The sequence below is a fragment of the Carcharodon carcharias genome, chromosome 11 (assembly GCF_017639515.1).
Source record: "Carcharodon carcharias isolate sCarCar2 chromosome 11, sCarCar2.pri, whole genome shotgun sequence".
Taxonomy (NCBI): domain Eukaryota; kingdom Metazoa; phylum Chordata; class Chondrichthyes; order Lamniformes; family Lamnidae; genus Carcharodon; species Carcharodon carcharias.
In genome coordinates, this window is record NC_054477.1 from 44,808,971 (window position 1) to 44,828,472 (window position 19,502).

At 44.4% G+C, this 19,502-nt stretch overlaps 1 protein-coding gene across 2 annotated transcripts in view; it reads right to left on the bottom strand.

The window, feature by feature from the left end:
• The window catches only part of b3glcta (beta 3-glucosyltransferase a), a 234,110-nt gene that overhangs the window by 92,109 nt on the left and 122,499 nt on the right, over positions 1–19,502 (bottom strand). For both annotated transcript variants that reach the window (XM_041198585.1, XM_041198586.1), the window contains one exon: positions 520–589. In XM_041198585.1, coding sequence (XP_041054519.1) covers positions 520–589 — 70 coding nt within the window. The remainder of the gene's footprint in view (positions 1–519; positions 590–19,502) is intronic.

A 19,502-nucleotide genomic window follows, 5' to 3' on the forward strand; every position in this document is an offset into this window, starting at 1 on the left:
AGCCCCTCTCCAAGTATCTAAAAAAGCAAATTAAAAGTTGGGATCTATCAAACTGGGTTCCACTCTGGGATCAGGCTTGTCCAAGGGTAACTTCAGCTGGGGATCATAAGAGTGCGCAGTATGTGGATTCAATGGCAATTTTCAAAAGGGAATTGAATATATACTTGGAAAAGAAAGCAGTGCAGTGTTATGGGAGAACAATGCGAGTATGGAACTAACTGGATAGCTCTTTCAAAGAGCACAGGATTGATGAGAGGAAGACACTCCCCCATGCTGTAGGATAATATGAAAACTAGAATTCTCACTTAAAGGCAAAGTCATAAAATGCTATTAAATATAACATTTAAATTTTCTTTCAGATTTCCCCAAAATAATTAACTAGACTATTGTACAATCCCAATATAAAGAGATACTAGATGTAGTGCTTAACAGAAGTACATGTTGTACAGGAGCTGGCTTTTGGTATCGCAAAATGTAAATATACTATCCTTCAAACACTGTATATCAGCAGTTACTTACTTCTTTCCTGGTGGAATTTTTTGCAGGTTTTTACAGCAAAAAAGAGGTTTCTCTTCTCTACTGCTTTTCCCTGTAAAACAATACATCAAAAATAACTTTCAGTGTAAGCATTCTCAACAAATTATAAAACAAATGTAAACTTCATACTTCAAAATTGTAAGAAATCTATATGAAATCTAAATTAAAACAAATGCAAGTGTGAGATTGGCTTAGTGAGAGCTCTTGCTTCCATGACAGAAGGTTGTGATTTTAAGCCCCATTCCAAGAGCTGCTAACACTTCTATACAGTATTGAGGGGGTGCGGCACTACGGGATGCACACACTATCTTTCAGATGAAATTAACTGAGGTCCCGCCTGCCTGCTCATTTGCAAATAAATGATCCATTCAAACTATTCGACGAACAACAGATAAGTTCTTCTAACCAATATTTATCCTTTAGCCAACACCAACAAAAACAACTCACACAGTCATTAAATGTAATTCTGTTTAAATGAATTCTTAGTTAGTGATGTCATTGAAAACTGCATGAATGAGCTTGGCAGAAAATTTAATTTGCATAGAAAATCCTTTTAAGTAATTTTTTCTGCCTAGTTCAAAAGAGACCCATACAATCATCTGTATTAAACTAATACTGCTGGATGGTTCACAGTAAGGTGTGTCAGAAAACAACTAAACAATTGTTTTTCTGAATCCAAAATGCTCTTGATTTGTGTCACAGCTTTTCTTTTAAGATGTAATTTGTTTCAGTTTGCCCTGAGTTTGCGCTGAAAACTGTCATTTTTAAACTTTCAGCTTCAAAACTGGATTTTCTACTGGGTAAAAGCAATGAATTATGACTGGTAGCAACCAGCTGACATTTTGAGACATTGGCCGTGATTTTCCATGCCATCCGGTGTCAGGCGTGTTCAGTGGCGTGAGCGGACAATATGGCACAATCAGTTTCATCACAGCGTCAAACCAATTTGCGATCGTGTGCTCAGCCCACAGGCTGTGCTTCCTGCAATCAGACATCGGAAACCTCATTGTTATACATCAGCATATCATTATAAGGCCAGCCTGCCAGACTCACTCCCACGCACCCCCCGCCCCCGCTGGATTGTTCTCCTACGTCGGCAGGAAAACACGCCATATTTCACAACAGCATATAGCCTGGCGGGCTGCACTTCTCTTGGGACTTCAAGGTTTGTTTGCCTATCTTGCCTCGATCAGCACTCACAGTGATCAGTGCCAGGCTTCACAGACAGTGTCACATCACTTTTAGAGGAGCTCACGGGTAGGTCTCTACCTACCAGATCAACCATATATGGGTGGCTTTTCAATGGCTGCAGGGCAAGGTCTTGCTTGGAGAAGTGGCCTCAGGCAAGGGAAGAGGCTACAGGATGAGAGCTGTACTGGGGAAGGAGGGCATCCCAGGTTGTGTGCGGGGGCATATTTGGATCTGTGCAAGTGGCCTCAAGATGGTGAGGGCTAAGGAGGCAGTCTCCAGAGGAGATGAGGCGAGATGGACATGTGAGGGTATGTGTGTGAGAATGGGTGGTGTTGTCCTTTGAACTGGCAGTGAGTGAGATACCAGTGAATGTGTGATGGGCTTGAGTGTGTGAGTTTAGAGTGATGAGATGGATGCCATACCCTGGCTGCACGGATGAGATCATTCATCCTCTATCTGCATTGGATGGCCAACCTCTTAGGTGCAGCATTGACACTAACCACCACTGCCTCTGCCTGCCATGCTGGATTGGTGATGCCACTGCCTGCTCTGCAGCCAGAGCGGGAGTAGAGGATATCACAGTGGGCCTCCACAGTGTCCAAATGACATTCCAGTGACGCATCATTAAACCTGGGGGCTGCAATCTTTTTGCCTTTTGTGGACATCTTCCCTGCAGTAGTCATGGGCTGGAAGCACTGAGATGTGAGCGCGTGGCTGAACTTTAAATATGGCACTCGGCATGAAGTGGCGAGGTGATAGCAGGCGGGCAAATGGTACTTTAATGTCCTAAGTTATGTGAGTGGAAAGGGGCAGATGACTATAGGCACTATTAAAATACAGGGCAGATGACAAAACTGACAACATAGCACACACCTGCTTTTTGTGGGAATCTCCATATTTCATTACTTCTTATTAAACATTCTTGCAATCTCTATTCTTATTTGAACCCTTTGTTTCCACACTTGCAATTCCAAAACAATTAAGTTACTTTGGTATTTTGAAGACAGGCCATGTTTGCTTTCACAATCTTCTTCTCTCCAATGAAAATAAGATCAGTTCCACGGGTCTGCCCTCACAACTTAGTGCCGATATGTTAGAACCATCCTTGCTGCTCTTTTCTCAACCCTCTATTTACACATGCAAGACCTTGCAAAGGTAGGACATAAAATGTGGCTTTATCAATGGGCTCTACATTAAATGCTTTGAGTAATAATTGACATTTGATTTACTCTATTGATAACATGCCACATTGAATGGCAACTTTCCATAAGGGAGCAATAATCATACTCAATTCATTTTCTTTTGCCACCCTCATAAAAAGAAGTATATATGTCACTTTATCTTTTTTACAATTTATTTTAAATGCTATTTTTAGCTTTTCACATTCTTATTTTTGAATGGAACTTGCCTTACTGTCTTAAATAAAAACAGAAAATTCTGGAAGAACTCAGCAGGCCTGGCAACATCGGTGGAGAGAGAAACAGGGCTAACATTTCAAGTCCATTTGACTCTTCTCTCCACAGGTGCTGTCAGTTTTCCAGCATCTGCAGTATTTTGCTTTTAGCTTTTGACTTACTGTCTGTTTTGTTGTTTCTTTTTTATAAGAACATAAGAGATAGGAGCAGAAGTAGACCATATGGCCCGTAGAGCCTGCTCCGCCATTCAATACGATCATAATTGATCTTGGGCTTCAACTCCACTTTCCCACCTGCTCCCATATCCCTTAATTCCTTGAGACACCAAAAATCTGCCTGTCTCAGCCTTAAATATATTCAATGATAGAGCAACCCCAACACACTGGGGTAGAGAATTCCTAAGATTCACAACCCTTTGAGTGAAGAAATTTCTCCACATTTGTCCTGATCGAGGCCTTATCCTGAAACTGTGCCCTCTTGTTCCAGATTCCCCAGCTAGGGCAATCAAGCAGGTGGATTTCATGGCTGGTCAGATTAACTGCCCCTCCCCACCAACCAAGAAGTTCATCAGCTTCGTGCCAACAGAAACCTGGCTATCCTGCAGTGATAATTTAGAGTGGGACCCACACCACCACCCTCCATCTAGGAGGAAGTCCTGCTGTAGAGAGCTGCTGGCCAATCTGATTGGCTGGCAGCTCTGATGTCCCAGCAGCAACAGGATTGAGTAGTGGCCACTGCTGGGACTACAAGCAGTCCCCGGTGATGCGGTGTCATAGATGCTGGACTTCAAGTAAGTCCGGGATTTTGGACAGGTCTGGCTGGCAAACCCCACCAAAAAGGGTGCGGGGGGGGGGCGGGGCTGGGTGGTGGTAGAAGAGTGGGTGCCTCCAATGCACATAGGGATCCCCCCCCCACCGCACCCCAACCCCCCCCCCCCCCCCCCCGCCAAAGGAGGTACCCCTCCTTCCTGCCTGCCAACAGCCCTTGCAATGAAAGCTGCCAGGCTGTGTGTATTATTGTGGCGAAGGCTGAATGAGGCTCTAAGGTGGACGGACTGCCCGACGCCTTATCCACCCACCGTAGTATGGGAGATAGTTTGGGGGTGGGCGTTATGAGTCTCCCCACCTTCAAATACGCTGGCTGGGGTGCCATAAACATACCCTAATGTCTCAGTATCTGCCCTATCAAGCCCCTTGATAATCTTGAATGTTTCAAAGAAATCACCTCTCATTTTTCTAAACTCCAGAGAACATAAATTCAATTTACTCAGCCTTTCATCAGAGCACAGCCCTCTCATCCCAGGGACCAATCTAGTGAACCTTCGCTGTTCTGCCTCCAATGCAAGTATATCCTTCCATAAATATGGAGACCAACATTGCACAAAGTATCCCAGGTGTGGTCTCACCAAAGCCCTGTGCAATTGTAGTAAGGCTTTTTTATTCCTGTACTCCAATCCCCCTGTAATAAAGGCCCACATGCTATTTGCTTTCTGTACCTGCATGCTAACCTTTTGTATTCCTTGTACGATGATACAATCTGGTTAGGGACTGTTAACGTTTTAAAGAAGAAATCTGAATATGCAGCAATTAACTGACAGAACTCCACCACAAGATTTCATGTTTTTAAACAAAACAAACTTTATTGTACATAACGAGAATTAAACAAAGCAAGGCTTAAAAGCTTAAAACTATACGTTTTAAATTCTTATGCCATAAACTCAGTTCTACTTCCCCAAGAGTTCCCTTATCTTATGAAATCTTTTAAAGTTCATGCATTTTTCCTGGGACCAACTCAAAGGTGTGCCAGAGCCCTCCTGAATTTACTTTAATTCACCTTAGTATTCTAGCTATTCCTCAGAGGTAAGATTCTATGGAGTTTCTTCCATTAGCTTCTGGCTACACAAACCTCCACCTTTTCCTTTACTGACCTCACAACTATGGATGCTCAGCTCCTTGTTCAGTTTGCCAGCAGATCCAACTGTGTCCTCCCCACAGCTTGGATTCCCACCTAGTTTTGTATCATTAGCAAACATAGATACATTACTCTCTGTCTCTTTGTCTAAAGTAATTAATATAGATTGCAAATAGCTGAGGTCCCAGTACTGATCCTTGAGGCACTCCACTAGTCACAGCCTGCCAACTTGAAAATGACCCGTTTTTCCCTACTCTCTGCTTTCTGTCAATTAAGCAATCCTCTATCCTTACTAATACATCACCCCAACTCCATGAGCCCTCATCTTATGTATGAACTTTTTGTGTGGCACCTTATCGAATGCCTTTTGGAAATCCAGGTATACTACATCTACTGGTTCCCCTTTATCTACTCTTCTAGTTACATCCTCAAAAAACTTTAATAAATTTGCCAAACAGGATTTCCCTTTCATAAAAGCAAAATACTGCGGATGCTGGAAATCTGAAACAAAAACAGAAAATGCTGGAAAAACTCAGCAGGTCTAGCAGCATCTGTGGAGAGAAAAACAGAGTTAACATTTTGAGTCCATAAAACCCTTCTTCAGGGGGGTCCCTTTCATAAAACTATGTTGGTTTATTCTACTATGTTTTTCTAAGTGCATTGTTAAGACTTGTTTAATAATAGATTCCAGTTATTGCCCAATGATTAATGTCAAGCTAACTGGCCAACATTTCCATGTTTTCTCTTTCCTTCCTTTTTTGAATAGTGGTGTTACATTTGCTAACTTCCAATCTGCTGGCACTATTCCAGAATCAAGGGAATTTTGGAAAATCATACACAGCGCATCTACTATTTCTGCAGGTAACTCTAGGATGTTGGCCATCAGAACCTGCGATTTGTTCGATTTTAGTTCCTTTAGTTTCTCTAGTATTTTTCTTGATATTAATTACCTTTATTGCCCCACTCTTATTAGTCCCTAGATTACCCTCTATTTCTGGTATGCAACTTGAGCCTTCTACTGTGAAGGCAGACACACAATATTTGTTCAATGTCTGCCATTTTCTCATTCCCAATGATAATTTCTCCTGTCTCTGCCTTTAAGGGATCAATGTTTACTTTAGCTACTCTCTTCCTTTTCATATACTTGTAAAAGCTCTTATAATCTGTTTTTATATTCCTGGTTAGTTAACTCTCTTTCTATTTTTATTTCATTTTTATAAATGATTTGGTGGCCCTTTGCTTTTTTTTAAACAACACTCAAAATTGCTACTATTCTTGGCAACATTATAAACCTCTTCTTTTAATCTAATATTACCCTTAAACTCCTTAGAGAGCCCCAGATGGACGTTTCTTTCTGAGGTTTTGTTTGTCAATGGGAAATTATTTCTTTAAATATTTCCATGCGGATCTTTTACTAGGACATCACTAATTAATCCTGCTACATTGCACAATAGTAGATCTAAAATAGATTCATCCCTTGTTGGTTCCACAAGATATTGATCCAGGAAACTGTCACAAAAGTATTCTACAAATTCCCCTTCCAGAGTGCCTTTGTCAATTTGATTGGTCCAGTTTATTAAAGTCCCCCACAGCTATTCCATTGTCTTTGTCATAAGTGGCAATAATTTCTTGCTTAATGCTCTGTCCAACAATGTAACTACAGTTAGAGGGCCTATAAGCAACCCCCACCAGCGTTTTCTGGAGACAGCAGTCAGACTGAATGCTGGGAAAGGACAGGACTAATGCCAATGAAGCCACGGATGCTATACAAATAAAACATTCCTTTCTCAAGATAGAGGACAAGTCATTAAAACACAGGACTCAAATGGTTCATTTTGGAAATACAAGGATGTCCTGCCTCATCTTGCCTTCTTTATGACCAAACACCTCAGAAGCTAGGCAGTAAACAAGCTACCTGGCTTTAGTGGTCAGCAGGGGTAACCAACATGATTATGTGAGATGATTTATACCAGAAAGGCTAAATTCTTCTAACAGATGTCACTCAGATTGATCAGTAGAATGGAGAAGGCTTCTTTGGAAATTAAAGATAAATAAGATGATATTTTTGAAACTCAAGTCCACAGTTTTCATTCCTTAGTTCACCTCTACTACTTTTAGCAGATCTTGTTGTAGGCTTTGGAGTAGATCGAGGAGTTTTTTTTTATATGGAATGTTGTCTCTGTAATATCAAAACACGGAGGGAGAAATACACAAGTTAAAATTCTACGGCTATACCAGTCAGATAAAGGCTGATAGGATTATATCACTCCAATGTAAAAGTTTCCTTGCGATCAAGGGAGATGAGATTTAATTCAGTTGGTCCAGCCACAGTTACTGGCATAGAAGAGCAATTTACTCAAAAAGGTTGCAGGGGACTAAGGTTGGGAACTAAATATTTGAGAGTACCTGGCATTTGGAAAACTAGGCCAAAAATAAACTGAGTGGTCGAGATTGGGGTGAGGATGGGTGAAAAACCCTGATAATAAAGGATGCCTAACAGCAGTTACAAAATGGGGCTGTTTAAATCAGGAAATTAAAAGAGCATGTAACGTGTAATGTAGTAATAAGGGGGACTATAATCCTCACAAAGACTGGGCATATTAAATTGGTAAAAGCAGTTTGTAGTAAAGGATCCTCTGGGGAAGAGTGATCATAATATGCGAGAAATTTATTTGAGTTTGGGATGATGTGGGTAAGTACAAAACTAGAGTCTTACGTTTAAACAACACCATTTACAAGGATTATGAGGAACAAGTAGGCTAAAGTAGATTGGGAGATTAGATTAAATTGTATGATGGTAAATAAGCAATGGGAAACATTTTAAAAAGTAATTCATAATTCTCAGTGAACATATGCTTGCTTGAGGAATAAAAACTTCCATGGCTAACTGAAGAATTTAAAGATAATATTAGATTAAAATAAGATTCTAATAATATTGCCAAAAGTAGTGGTAAACCTGAGGAATGGGAGGGTTATAGAAATCAGCAAAGGATGACCAAGAAATTGACGATGAGAGAGAAAATTGAATGAAAGTAAACTAGAAAGAAAGATAAAAACATATTTTAAGAGATTCCACAAGTATGTAAAAAGGAAGACATTAGCAGAAGTAAATGTGGGCTACTTAGAGGCAAACACAAGAGAAATTATAATTGTGAATAAGGAAATAACAAGAAATGTTAAGCAAATATTTTGTATCATTCTTCACAGTTTGGAAGACCCAAAAAAACATGGAAATAGCAGAGAACCAAGGGTCTGTTGAAAATAAGGTAATTAGTGTTAGTGAAGAAAAGGTGCTGGAGAAATTAATAGGACTAAAAGTCAACAAGCCTGATTACATACATCCTAAGATTTTAAAAGAGGTAACTGCAGAGATAATGAGGTAGAAAATGTAACCCTGCTATTGAAGAAATGAGGGAGAGAGAAAACAGGGAACTATAAGTCAGTTAGTCAGAGATCAGTAACCGGGAAAATGCTAGAGTCTTTTATTAGGAATGTGGTAACAGGACACTTAGAAAATTGAAATAAAATTAGGCAGAATCAACACAGTTTTATGAAAAGGAAAACCTGCTTGACACAACTGTAAAGAGTTCTTTTGAGGTATAACTAGCAGAGTAGATAAGGCAGAAGCAAGAAGTCAAAAAGCAGATATGGGTTTTCAAAGAGCATTCAAAAAAGCACCATACCAGAGGTTGTTCCACAAGACTAGGGCCCGGATTTTCCGTGAAATGCACTTTAGCAGGAATAAAAAAAGTGTTCCACCCACCGGCCTCAATGGCGAGTTTTCGTGCTTCAGACTGTATTACATATTCATCTCCGGCGAGCAAGCCGTTTTGCTGGTGGGTGGCATCTGATTCACCCACCCTGCTGTGACCTCAGTGCTGCCTAATTCTGGGTGTCTTATTTAAATGGTGCCCCTGCACAGCATTCACACTCTCTGCAAGCTCCAGTGAAGACATAGCTTCCAAAGACAGAAAGCATGCTGCGTCCAGGCACAATGTTCTCTGCCGCCGCTCTGGCCGGAGGACTTCCACCAAGGTGACCAATCCTGCTTGGGAAGTGGTGGTCAGTGCAACCAGCCTGCAGGACAGGTCAGCAACCCAGTGCAGGTAGAGAAAAATCAATCTCTGTTCCATCAGGATAAGTCAACCATCTCATCACTCTCAACTCTCACATTCACAAGGATCTCACTCTCTGCCAACTCAAAGGACATCACCACTCACTCTCACACACCCTGACATCGCCATCTGGCCTCATCTCCTCTGGAAGTTTGCATCCTAATCCTGTCCATGGCACCACATGCCACCCACACATACCAGGCATCCTTATAATCTGCCCTCGCATGTGTCTTGCTCACACTTTCTCCAGCTGTTTTCATGCAGGACAAGCTGGCTCACAATAAAAAGGAAGTCCCAGTCCGGGGGTGGAGTTCTTGAGGTCAAGGTTCTCAAGGACTTCAAGAACAGAGCCATAGAGCCGGCTGCAGAGGAGTGGAACTGGTTGTCTGAGGGATGCTACAATGCAGGCTTCCTCACTTGGGTGTGCGCCCCCGACCTCACCATCAGACAACCATACCGTGAGTGATTTCTCCCACTTCAGTGTCACCTGCCATGCACTAATAGTCTCTCCTTTCTCTGGAAAGCTGCTAAGAGCATCTACAAGCCAGGCAATCAACACCAGCCCTGATGACACCTTGGATGAGAAATCTGAGGACAGAATCTTTGAAGATCCATCACAGCACTCACCCACACCCTCCACTAGAGCAGGCACACAAAGCTTGGTGGCACCTAGCTATAGATTAGTCTCAGGGTCACAATCTGGTGAGCACAGTGCACCATCTGGTCCACAGCAGGCAGAGGCAGGGACATCAGGGGTTGCCAGCACTCAGAGGACTGCTGGAAGCCACGATTCTGCTGAGTCCAAGTTCGATGACAAGCCTCTGGACTCGGTCTTAAATCAGTTGCTAGGGTTGCAAAGACAACCACAGGGATATCAGGAAGGTATCCTTATAATCTGCCCTCGCATGTGTGTCTTACTCAAACTCTCTCCAGCTGTTTTCATGCAGGACAAGCTGGCTCACAATAAGGAGGAGAGGTCCCAGACTGGGGTTGGAGTTCCTGAGGTCAAGGTTCTCAAGGACTTCAAGAACAGAGCCATAGAGCTGGCTGCAGAGGACTGCAACTGGTTGTCTGATGGATGTTGCAGTGCAGGTCCTCACGTTGCAATGTGTGATGGAGGAGTCCGTCCACCTTTAGTCTGAGGTGATAGAGCCAGCATGCCAATGCACCAAGATCCACAATGGTAGGGATGGCAGCTGCCATGGAGATGTTGGTCTAGGACATCGGTCTTGCACTGCTGCAGGAGCTGCACTCCATCACTATAGCCATTGGTGGCATCTATCAGTGTCAATTCAAGAGGGCTGTGGGGCGCCCTGATCGCACTCCAGCTGCCCTTTCTCCTCAAGGAGTCAGCCGGGGCCCTAGGACACCCATAGGGAGGAGGACCAACAGCTCGACATCCTGGGACCATCCACCCAGGTGACTCCGGGAGTGCCTGGGTGATTGAAATTCCCTCTTCCTGTGATGCATCAGCTCCAGCTCAACTGGCCAGGGAGGGTGCCTGTCCCACAGACACCCAAAGCAGGCCAGGGCCCTCCAGAGGACGCCTGCCAAGGTCATCACAGGCAACAGGGTGTAGTAGGTAGCAGGCTTCTTCCACCTCCGCTGTGCATGTCGGGGGAGCACCAAAATATAGTGGCAGGATAAGGAAAGTGAAAAAGATGTAGTTGCACAACATTGGCATGGGTGTTAACCACATGTATATAATGTTCACATATGTAAACGGACTCACAATCACTTCATATCTCCTCTCATTTATACCTCCTTCTTATGTTGAGCTGTGTTACTGTCAATCACGTGTGATACTTTGGTTCCTGCACCTACCTATGACAACTGTCTATCCTAGGCCTCTCTTCTGTGAAGTGTGCAACCATCTCACCACAGTGAATGTCTCATTTCACACAATTTTCCATATCAATAATGCTTGCACCTTCATGTTAAGTGTGCTTGTGGAACAAACCTCGTTCCCATGTCTCATAGGGTCCTGTCATGTGCATATTTGGCTCTGTACGATTGAGGCCTCATCTGCATTCTTGAAAGGTGAACATGTGGTGCTTAAGGAGATGTGCTCATGCATGGAGAAGGCTCATGTACTGCCCAACTCCATGTGCCCGCTCTCTCTTGGCAGGGCTTTGACGATATCAGCTTATATTTTATAAGCTCTTATGCACTGCCCTCAGCCAAACACACTGCCGACATTCCCAGTGTTAATCTGCTGAGCTCAGCAAAATGTAGGAGTACCTTGCCACCTCAAGGCGATGAAGCAATGGCACATTTGTGTCCAGGCACTCAGACATCCAACCATAAGCATCTCTCACCCTATAATTGTGTCTACTGTGGAGAGAAGTGTCTCGTCACAAAGTGGGATGCAGAGCGCTGTGAGTCCCATCGCCTTGAGGTTACTGACGCTACTTCCAAGTGGCGACTTAGAAGGCCAAAACAACCTTTAGACATGCTTTGGAATTGCACTTTGTTGCTTCAGACAATGTGGAGGGGAGCAATGGGATAGGAGTGAATATGTGATGAAGCAGAACAGTGCTCCTCATTGGCAATGACACATGCCCTTGAGGGCTTTATGTTGTCTGATCATCTTGGACTTCGCAAGGGCCAGGGCGGACCATGAGGGCACACTGGTTGTGTGTAAGAGGAGGCATCTCAATATCAAGCTCAGCTGCTCCGCCTCAATTGTTGGGTTAGGGTATATGCAGTTCAGGATCCCTAACTTAAACTGCCAAATGTCAGTGTAATTTTGGGGAGTGTATCACAACCGGCTGAGTCATCTCTGAGCAGTGGTATTACATCGGCTGCCTTGTCCTAGGTGTTATGTTTCTGTTTCACCGTCAATTTAACACTTCGTGTGTGGCTACATTGGTTCCAATGGATCTCCATGAGGACCCTTGCCCACATTGAAGGCATGCAGCCACTAGCTCAGAGGGTTGTGCAAGTGCCCCTGCGTTTTGTAGGGTGCTGTTCCGACTGGGATGCTTGATGGTGAAGATGCTTCTGATATCTGTTGCCTGGACGTCCTCCTCCAGCTAGCACCTTATCTCAGCGAGGATACATGCCCTCAAGGCTTGCTCATCCTTCACGGCATCAGGGCAACATAGCGTTCTGTGCAATGATGCACTGTCATCTGGAAGTTCATGGGTGAAATTAGAGGAGTCGCAATGCTGGTGGTCATGCTAGACCATGATGAGGAGGATCCTCAGTGCATCTCGTCATCCTCCGCCTGAAATCTGCTGTCAACGAGGTCCTCACGAGCACATCTACCTTGTCTGGCCCGTGCAATGGCCTCTTCGCCTGCGTCTTTGGCTTCCACAACCTTAACAACATCACCCCCTTCAAGGTCCTCCTCATTGGAGGAGACATGCTGCTCCTCCATCTCGTTATCGGCCAAGTCCTCTTCTCTTTGTAGCGCCAGGTTGTGTAGCATGCAGCAAACAACGATGATGCACGAAACCCTCTGGGGAGTGTACTAGAGCTGTCCACCAGAACAATCCAGGCATCAGAATCGCATTTTCAAGATCTCTATGGTATGTTACACCAATGACCAGGTTGCAGCATGAGCCTCGTTGTAGCTTCTCTCAGCAGGAGGCTGAGGCTGCCGCATGGGCGCCATCAGCCATGTCCTTTGCGGGTAACCCTTGTCCCCAAGGAGCCAACCCTGCATCCTTGAAGTGGTCCCTTGAAGACCTCAGAGATATGAGACTTACTCAGTATGTATGAGTTGTGGTCACTTCCTGGGAATCTGGCACACACCTGCATGATATGTTTGTCTCACCAGTTGATCACTGAGCGAGTGGTAACCTTTCTGGTTGACGTACTGGACTGCCTGCTGCCAGGGAGCTCTTGTTGCCACATGAGTGCAATTGATGGCACCCTGCACATGTGGGAAATCTCAGCAAAGCCCAGTGCTCTTGCATCCTGGCTTGCTTGATCTGTCGACATTGACAAAATTGTGCGCCTTTGCAAATATGGCATCTGTGAACTCCTGGATGCTTTTGCGAGTGGATGCTTGGGAGATCCTGCAGAGGTCCCCAGCAGGTCTCTGGAAGCAGCCATTGGTGTAGAAGTTGACTGTGGCGGTTACTTACACAGCCACTGGCAATGGACGCTTTCCAAGTCCTCATGGGACAAAATCCTGCAGAATGTGGCAAATGTGAAACACCAGATATATACATGCAGAGGCATCTGCAACACTGGTTCTCACTCATCTGCAGATAACCCTGGGTCTATCGAGGCACCTACATATGACAGCTCTCTGAGGATCATCCTCTGCATCCAGAGGAGGACCTGCTGCCCCTTGGCTTTGAGGGATATTTTCTTCACTTTTGACGAGCCAGACATTTCCAGTGCCTTCTTCTCATTCTTCTCTGCTGCCTATAAACAATAATGCAAGCAGCAATAACACCAGGATCCATCTTCCTGATGGTCTCCTCAGTGCAGTATCAATGAGAAACACACAGGAGTTCAGCATGTGTTGCCAAAGGTCCACTTTCTGTCCATGATTGTAGCCTTATGCCAGAGAGAACTGGCCCCTGAAATGATGCCCAGTGCAGGGTGTGCATGAAAGTTCACCATAACCACCGCCCCCCCATCCCCATCCACATGATCGACTACCGACAGCTTTGGCCAAGCGACTGAATGTTCTGCTTTCAGCCCAGGCGCTGGGATCATCATTACCTGCACTCCAAGACTGCGCTGTTTGGACAGACCATGAGGGTGAATGTTCAGTGAGTACATGAGATTAATTTAGGGGGTTTGGAGGCTTCTCCTCTGAGTGGTGAATGGCCATATTTCCAAGAGGATTCTTCACCTTGACCAGTCGCCCAATAGTTCTGCATTTTCGTAACACTGTTGAATTTGAAGGCTGCAAACAAAAGTTTAAAACTAGGAGAACAATCATTGCCACTTTGAGGGATTAATGTAGTGAGGGGTGACTTGATTGAAGTATACAAAATCCTGAATGGTCTTGACAAGGTGGACGTGGAAAGGTTGTTTCCTCTTGTGGGTGACTCCAGAACTAGGAGGCGCTGTTTTAAACTTAGGGGTCGCCCTTACAGGACAAAAATGAGGAAAATTTTTTTCTCTCAGAGGAACTCTTTGCCTCAGAAGGCAGTGAAAACGAGGTCACTGATTATACTTAAAGCAGCGGTAGATAGATTCTTGCTCGGCAAAGGAATCAAAGGTTATACGGGGTAGATGGGAATATGGAATTCGAAACACAAACAGATCAGCTATGATCTTATTGAATGGTGGAGCAGGCTTGAGGGGCCGAATGGCCTATTTCTGCTCCTATCTGTTCATATGAATGGGCCTTCTTGCTTCACTTTCCTGACCATCTGAATTTTTTTTTATTCGTTCATGGGATGTGGGTGTCGCTGGCTAGGCCAGCATATATTGTCCATCCCTAATTGCCCTTGAGGTGGTGGTGGTGAGCTGCCTTCTTGAATCACTGCAGTCCATGTGCTGTAGGTACATCCACAGTGCTGTTAGGGAGGGAGTTCCAGGATTTTGACCCAGCGACAGTGAAGGAATGGCAATATATTTCCAAGTCAGGATGGTGAAAGGCTTGGAGGGGAGCTTCCAGATGGTCTGCTGCCCTTGGCCTTCTGGATGGTAACGGGTGTGGGTTTGGAAAGTGCTGACAAAGGAAGCTTGGTGAGTTCCTGCAGTGCATCTTGTAGATGGTACACACTGATGCCACTGTGCATCGGTGGTTGAGGGAGTGAATATTTGTGGCTGGGGTGCTAATCTAGAGGGCTGCTTTGTCCTGGATGGTGTCAATCTTCTTGAATATTGTTGGAGATGCACTCAAGTGGAGAGTATTCCATCACCCTCCTGACTTGTGCCTTGTAGATGGTAGACAGGCTTTGGGTAGTCAGGTGAATTACTCGCCACAGGTTTCCTAACTTCTGACCTGCTCTTGTAGCCACAGTATTTATATGATGAGTCCAGTCCAGTTTCTGGTCAATAGTAACCTCCAGGATGTTGATAGAGAGGGATTCAGCAATGGTAATGCCATTGAATGACAAGGGGCAATGGTTAGATTCTCTCCAACTGGTGATGGCCATTGCCTGGCACTTTGTGTGATGCGAATGTCACTTGCTGCTTGTCAGCCCAAGCCTGGATATTGTCCAGGTCTTGCTGCATTTGGATATGGCCTGCTTCAGCATCTGAGGAGTCATGAATGGTGCTGAAGATTGTGTAATCATCAGCAAACATCCCCACTTCTGACCTTGTGATGGAAGGAATGTCATTGATGAAGCAACTGAAGAGGTTTGGGACTAGCACACTACCCTGAGGAACTCCTGCAGTGATGTCCTGGAACTGAGATGATTTACCTCTAACAACCACAACCATCTTCCTTTGTGCTAGGGATGACTCCAACCAGCAGAGAGCTCCCCCCCCAGATTCCCATTGACTCCAGTTTTGCCATGGCTCCTTGGTGCCACACTCGGTCAAATGCTGTCTTGAAGTCAATGACAGTCACTCTCATCTCACCTCTGGAGTTCAGCTCTTTTGTCCATGTTTGAAACAAGGCTGTAATGAGGTCAGAAGCTGAGTGGCCCAGGCAGAATCCAAACTGAGCATCAGTGAGCAGGTTATAGCTAAGCTATAGTGCTTGATAGCAGTGTTGATGACCGCTTCCATCAGTTTAATGATGATTGAGAGTAGATGGGGTGGTAACTGGCCAGGTTAGGTTTGTCCTGCTTTGTGTGTACAGGACATACCTGGACAATTTTCCACATTGCGGGTACATGGACGTGTTGTAGCTGTATTGAAACAGCTTGGCTAGGGGTGTGGAAAATTCAGGAGCACAAGTCTTCAATGCCACCACCAGAATATTGTCAGGGCCCATAGCCTTTGCAGTATCCAGTGCCTTCAGCCATTTCTTGATATCACGTGGAGTGAATCAAATTGGCTGAAGACTGGCATCTGTGATATGGGGACCTCAGGAGGAGGCCGAGATGGATCATCCGCTTGGCACTTCTGGCTGAAGATTGTTGCAAATGCTACAGTTTTATCTTTTGCACCGATGTGCTGTGCTCCCCCATCACTGAGGATGGGGGTATTTGTGGAGCGTCCTCCTCCAGTGAGTTATTTAATTGTCCACCACCATTCATGGCTGGAAGTGGCAGGATTGCAGAGCTTAGGTCTGATCCGTTGGTTGTGGAATTGCTTAGCTCTGTCTATCGCTTGCTGCTTATGCTGTTGGGCATGCAAGTAGTCCTGTGTTGCAGCTTCACCAGATTGACACCTCATTTTTAGGTCTGGTTCTGCTCCTGGCATGCCACCCTGCACTCTTCATTGAACCAGGGCTGATGCCCTGGCTTGGTAGTAAGGGTGGAGCGGGGGATATACCAGGCCATGAGGTTACAGGTTGTGTTCAAGTACAATTCTGCTGCTGCTGATGGCCCACACCACCTGATGGTTGACCAGTCTTGACTTGCTCAAAATCTATCCCACTTAGTACAGTCGTAGTGCCAAACAACACAATGGGTGGGTGTGCTCAATGTAAAGGTGGGACTTCATCTTCACAAGGACTGTGCGGTGGTCACTCCGACCGATACTGTCATGGACAGGTGCATCTGTGCAGGCAGGTTGGTGAGGATGAGGTCAAGTATGTTTTTCCTTCTTGTTGGTTCCCTCACCACCTGCCACAGGCCCAGCCTAGCAGCTCTATCTTTTAGGACTTGGCCAGCTCGGTCTGTAGTGGTGCTGCCGAACCACACTTGGTGATGGACATTGAAGTCCCCCACCCAGAATACATTCTGCGCCTTTGCCGCCCTCAGTGCTTCCTCCAAGTGGTGTTCAACATGGAGGTGTAAAGATTCATCAGCTAAGGGACGGCGGTATGTGGTAATCAGCAGGAGGTTTCCTTGCCCATGTTTGATCTGATGCCATGAGACCTCATGGAATCTGGAGTCGAGGTTGAGGAATCCCAAGACAACTCCCTCCCGACTGTATACCACTGTGCCGTCACCTCTACCGGGTCTTCTGCCAGTGGAACAGGATATACTCAGGAATGGTGATGGTGATGTCTGGGACATTGTCTATTAGATATGATTCTGTGATTATGTAGGTCAGGCTGTTGCTTGACTAGTCTGTGAGACAGCTCACCCCATTTTGGCACAAGCCCTCAGATGTTAGTAAGGAAAACTTTGTAGGGCTAACAGGGCTGAGTTAGCCGTTGTCCTTTCCAATGCCTAGGTCGATGCTGGGTGGTCCGTTCAGTTTAATTTTAGCGGTTTGGTACAACTGAGTGGCTTATGCGGCCATTTCAGAGAGCAGTTAAGAGTCAACCACATTGCTGTGGGTCTGGAGTCATGTGTAGGCCAGACCAGGTAAGGACAAGGTTTCCTTCCATAAAGGCCATTCATGAACCAGATGGGTGTTTCTGACAATTGACAATAGACAATGGTTTCGTGATCATCATCATTAGACTTTTAATTCCGGATTTTATTGAATTCAAATTTCACCATCTGCAGTGGTGGGATTCAAATTCAGGTCCCCCCTGGGTCTCTGGATTACTACCCCAGAGACAATATCACTACACCACCGCCTCCGTCAATTGAACAGCTGCTAACCTGTCTCACCTGTGCCTCTGTCCTCACTTTGGAACTATCATTTTAGTTGATTGGCCCTCAAGTGCTCAGGCAGCTCCAGCAATTAATTTGGAAAGCAAATTGCTAGAGCTGCATGTTAACTTTGCCCTTTATTGTAAGCGGTTTAGAATATAAGAGTAAGAAAGCCGTACTGCAATTATATAGGACTTTGGTGAGACCATGCCTTACCTAAGGAAGGCTTTACTTACCTTACAGGCGATGCAACAAAGGTTCACCAATGTTATACTTGGAATGAGAGGATTATCTTATGAAGAGAGACTGAATAAAATGGGTCTATATTTTCTGCAGTTTAGAAGAATGAGAGGTGAACATTGAAATGTATAAATTTAAGGACCTGACAGACTAGAAAGGCTGTCAACCCTGGCTGGGGAGTTTAGAACTAGGGAGGTAGTCTTCGGACAAGGGTTCAGCCAATTAAGACTAAGATGAGGAAAATTTCTTCTCACAGAGAGTTGTGAATCTTTGGAATTCTTACCCCACAGGATTGTGGATGCTGAGCTGTGGAGTACATTCAAGAGTGAGACTGATAGATCTTTGGACTCTAAGGGAATCGAGGGATATGGGCTTGGGCAGGGAAGTGGAGTTGAGGTAGAGATTAGCCATAATCTTACTGCATAATAAAGCAGGCTCGAGGGGCCTTATGGCCAACTCTTGTTTCCATTTCTTATGTTCTTAAGAAGAATGGGCAACATTCTATAGATGGAGGCTCATCACTGCATTTCATAAGGCTAACAACATTCTCCCATGGAAGGATGAGGCAGTCAGTTCATCCAAGCTAACTTATAAGGGCGAAATCTTACAAATTCTAGAAACATAGCTAGCTGTAAGCGTACAGTTTTTAATCCATTCAGCCAGTAACATTATCCTCTCTATTGCCCAAATCAACAAGTGCATCTAAGCATTTTCCTCTGTGCAGGATATAAACTAAGGTCAATTTCAATGATGACCTAAAATAGTTTGAATAAAAAATATCATGGAGAATGGCTCAAAGAGTTACAGCTTTTGTCACTAGGGATTGAAGAGAAATTTCTACAATTATGAACTTTTTGAGAAGGTAAATGATGACAAATTATATCAATTTGACAATCAATGGAAATAAAGTAGCAGAGATTCTGGATTATCATTAGAACGCAAAGAAAGAAGAACATTTTTTTCATGTTTATTGGGAGTATAAAATCCTGTTCTCCCTAAAATGTTTTTAGACAGTGAGTCGAATTGGAACATCCCTACAGCTGTTCTTTCAGCTGAACAAAGAGAACCCACTGGGAGTTGAAGCTGCTTATGCCTCCATGTAGGGTTCAGCAAGTAATCTATTCAGAATCATTTCTGAATAGGGGATAGCACAGAAGCAGCTGCCAAATCTAAATTCACCATGATCTGGTGTAATACAGATATGTTTCTGAATAAATTTGCTGGGAATTCATTCAGAACAGGATTGCTAGTATGGTCAATAGATGTAAGTACACTACCCATGTACTAGCTGAAAAAAAATGCAGAAAACTTTAATCCAAACCCAAATTTCAAATTGAAGATAAGGAAAGGTTGTACAATCTGTAGGGAGCTTTTCCTTTAGAAGTGTGAGCAATGCATCTGATTATTGATGCCAAGTAATAATGATATGCAGCACTCTCCAATATGAGTTGAATCACAGAACATCTGCAGCTTTGTGAAAGCCCACGTTTTATGCCCCCTAAAACTTGAGA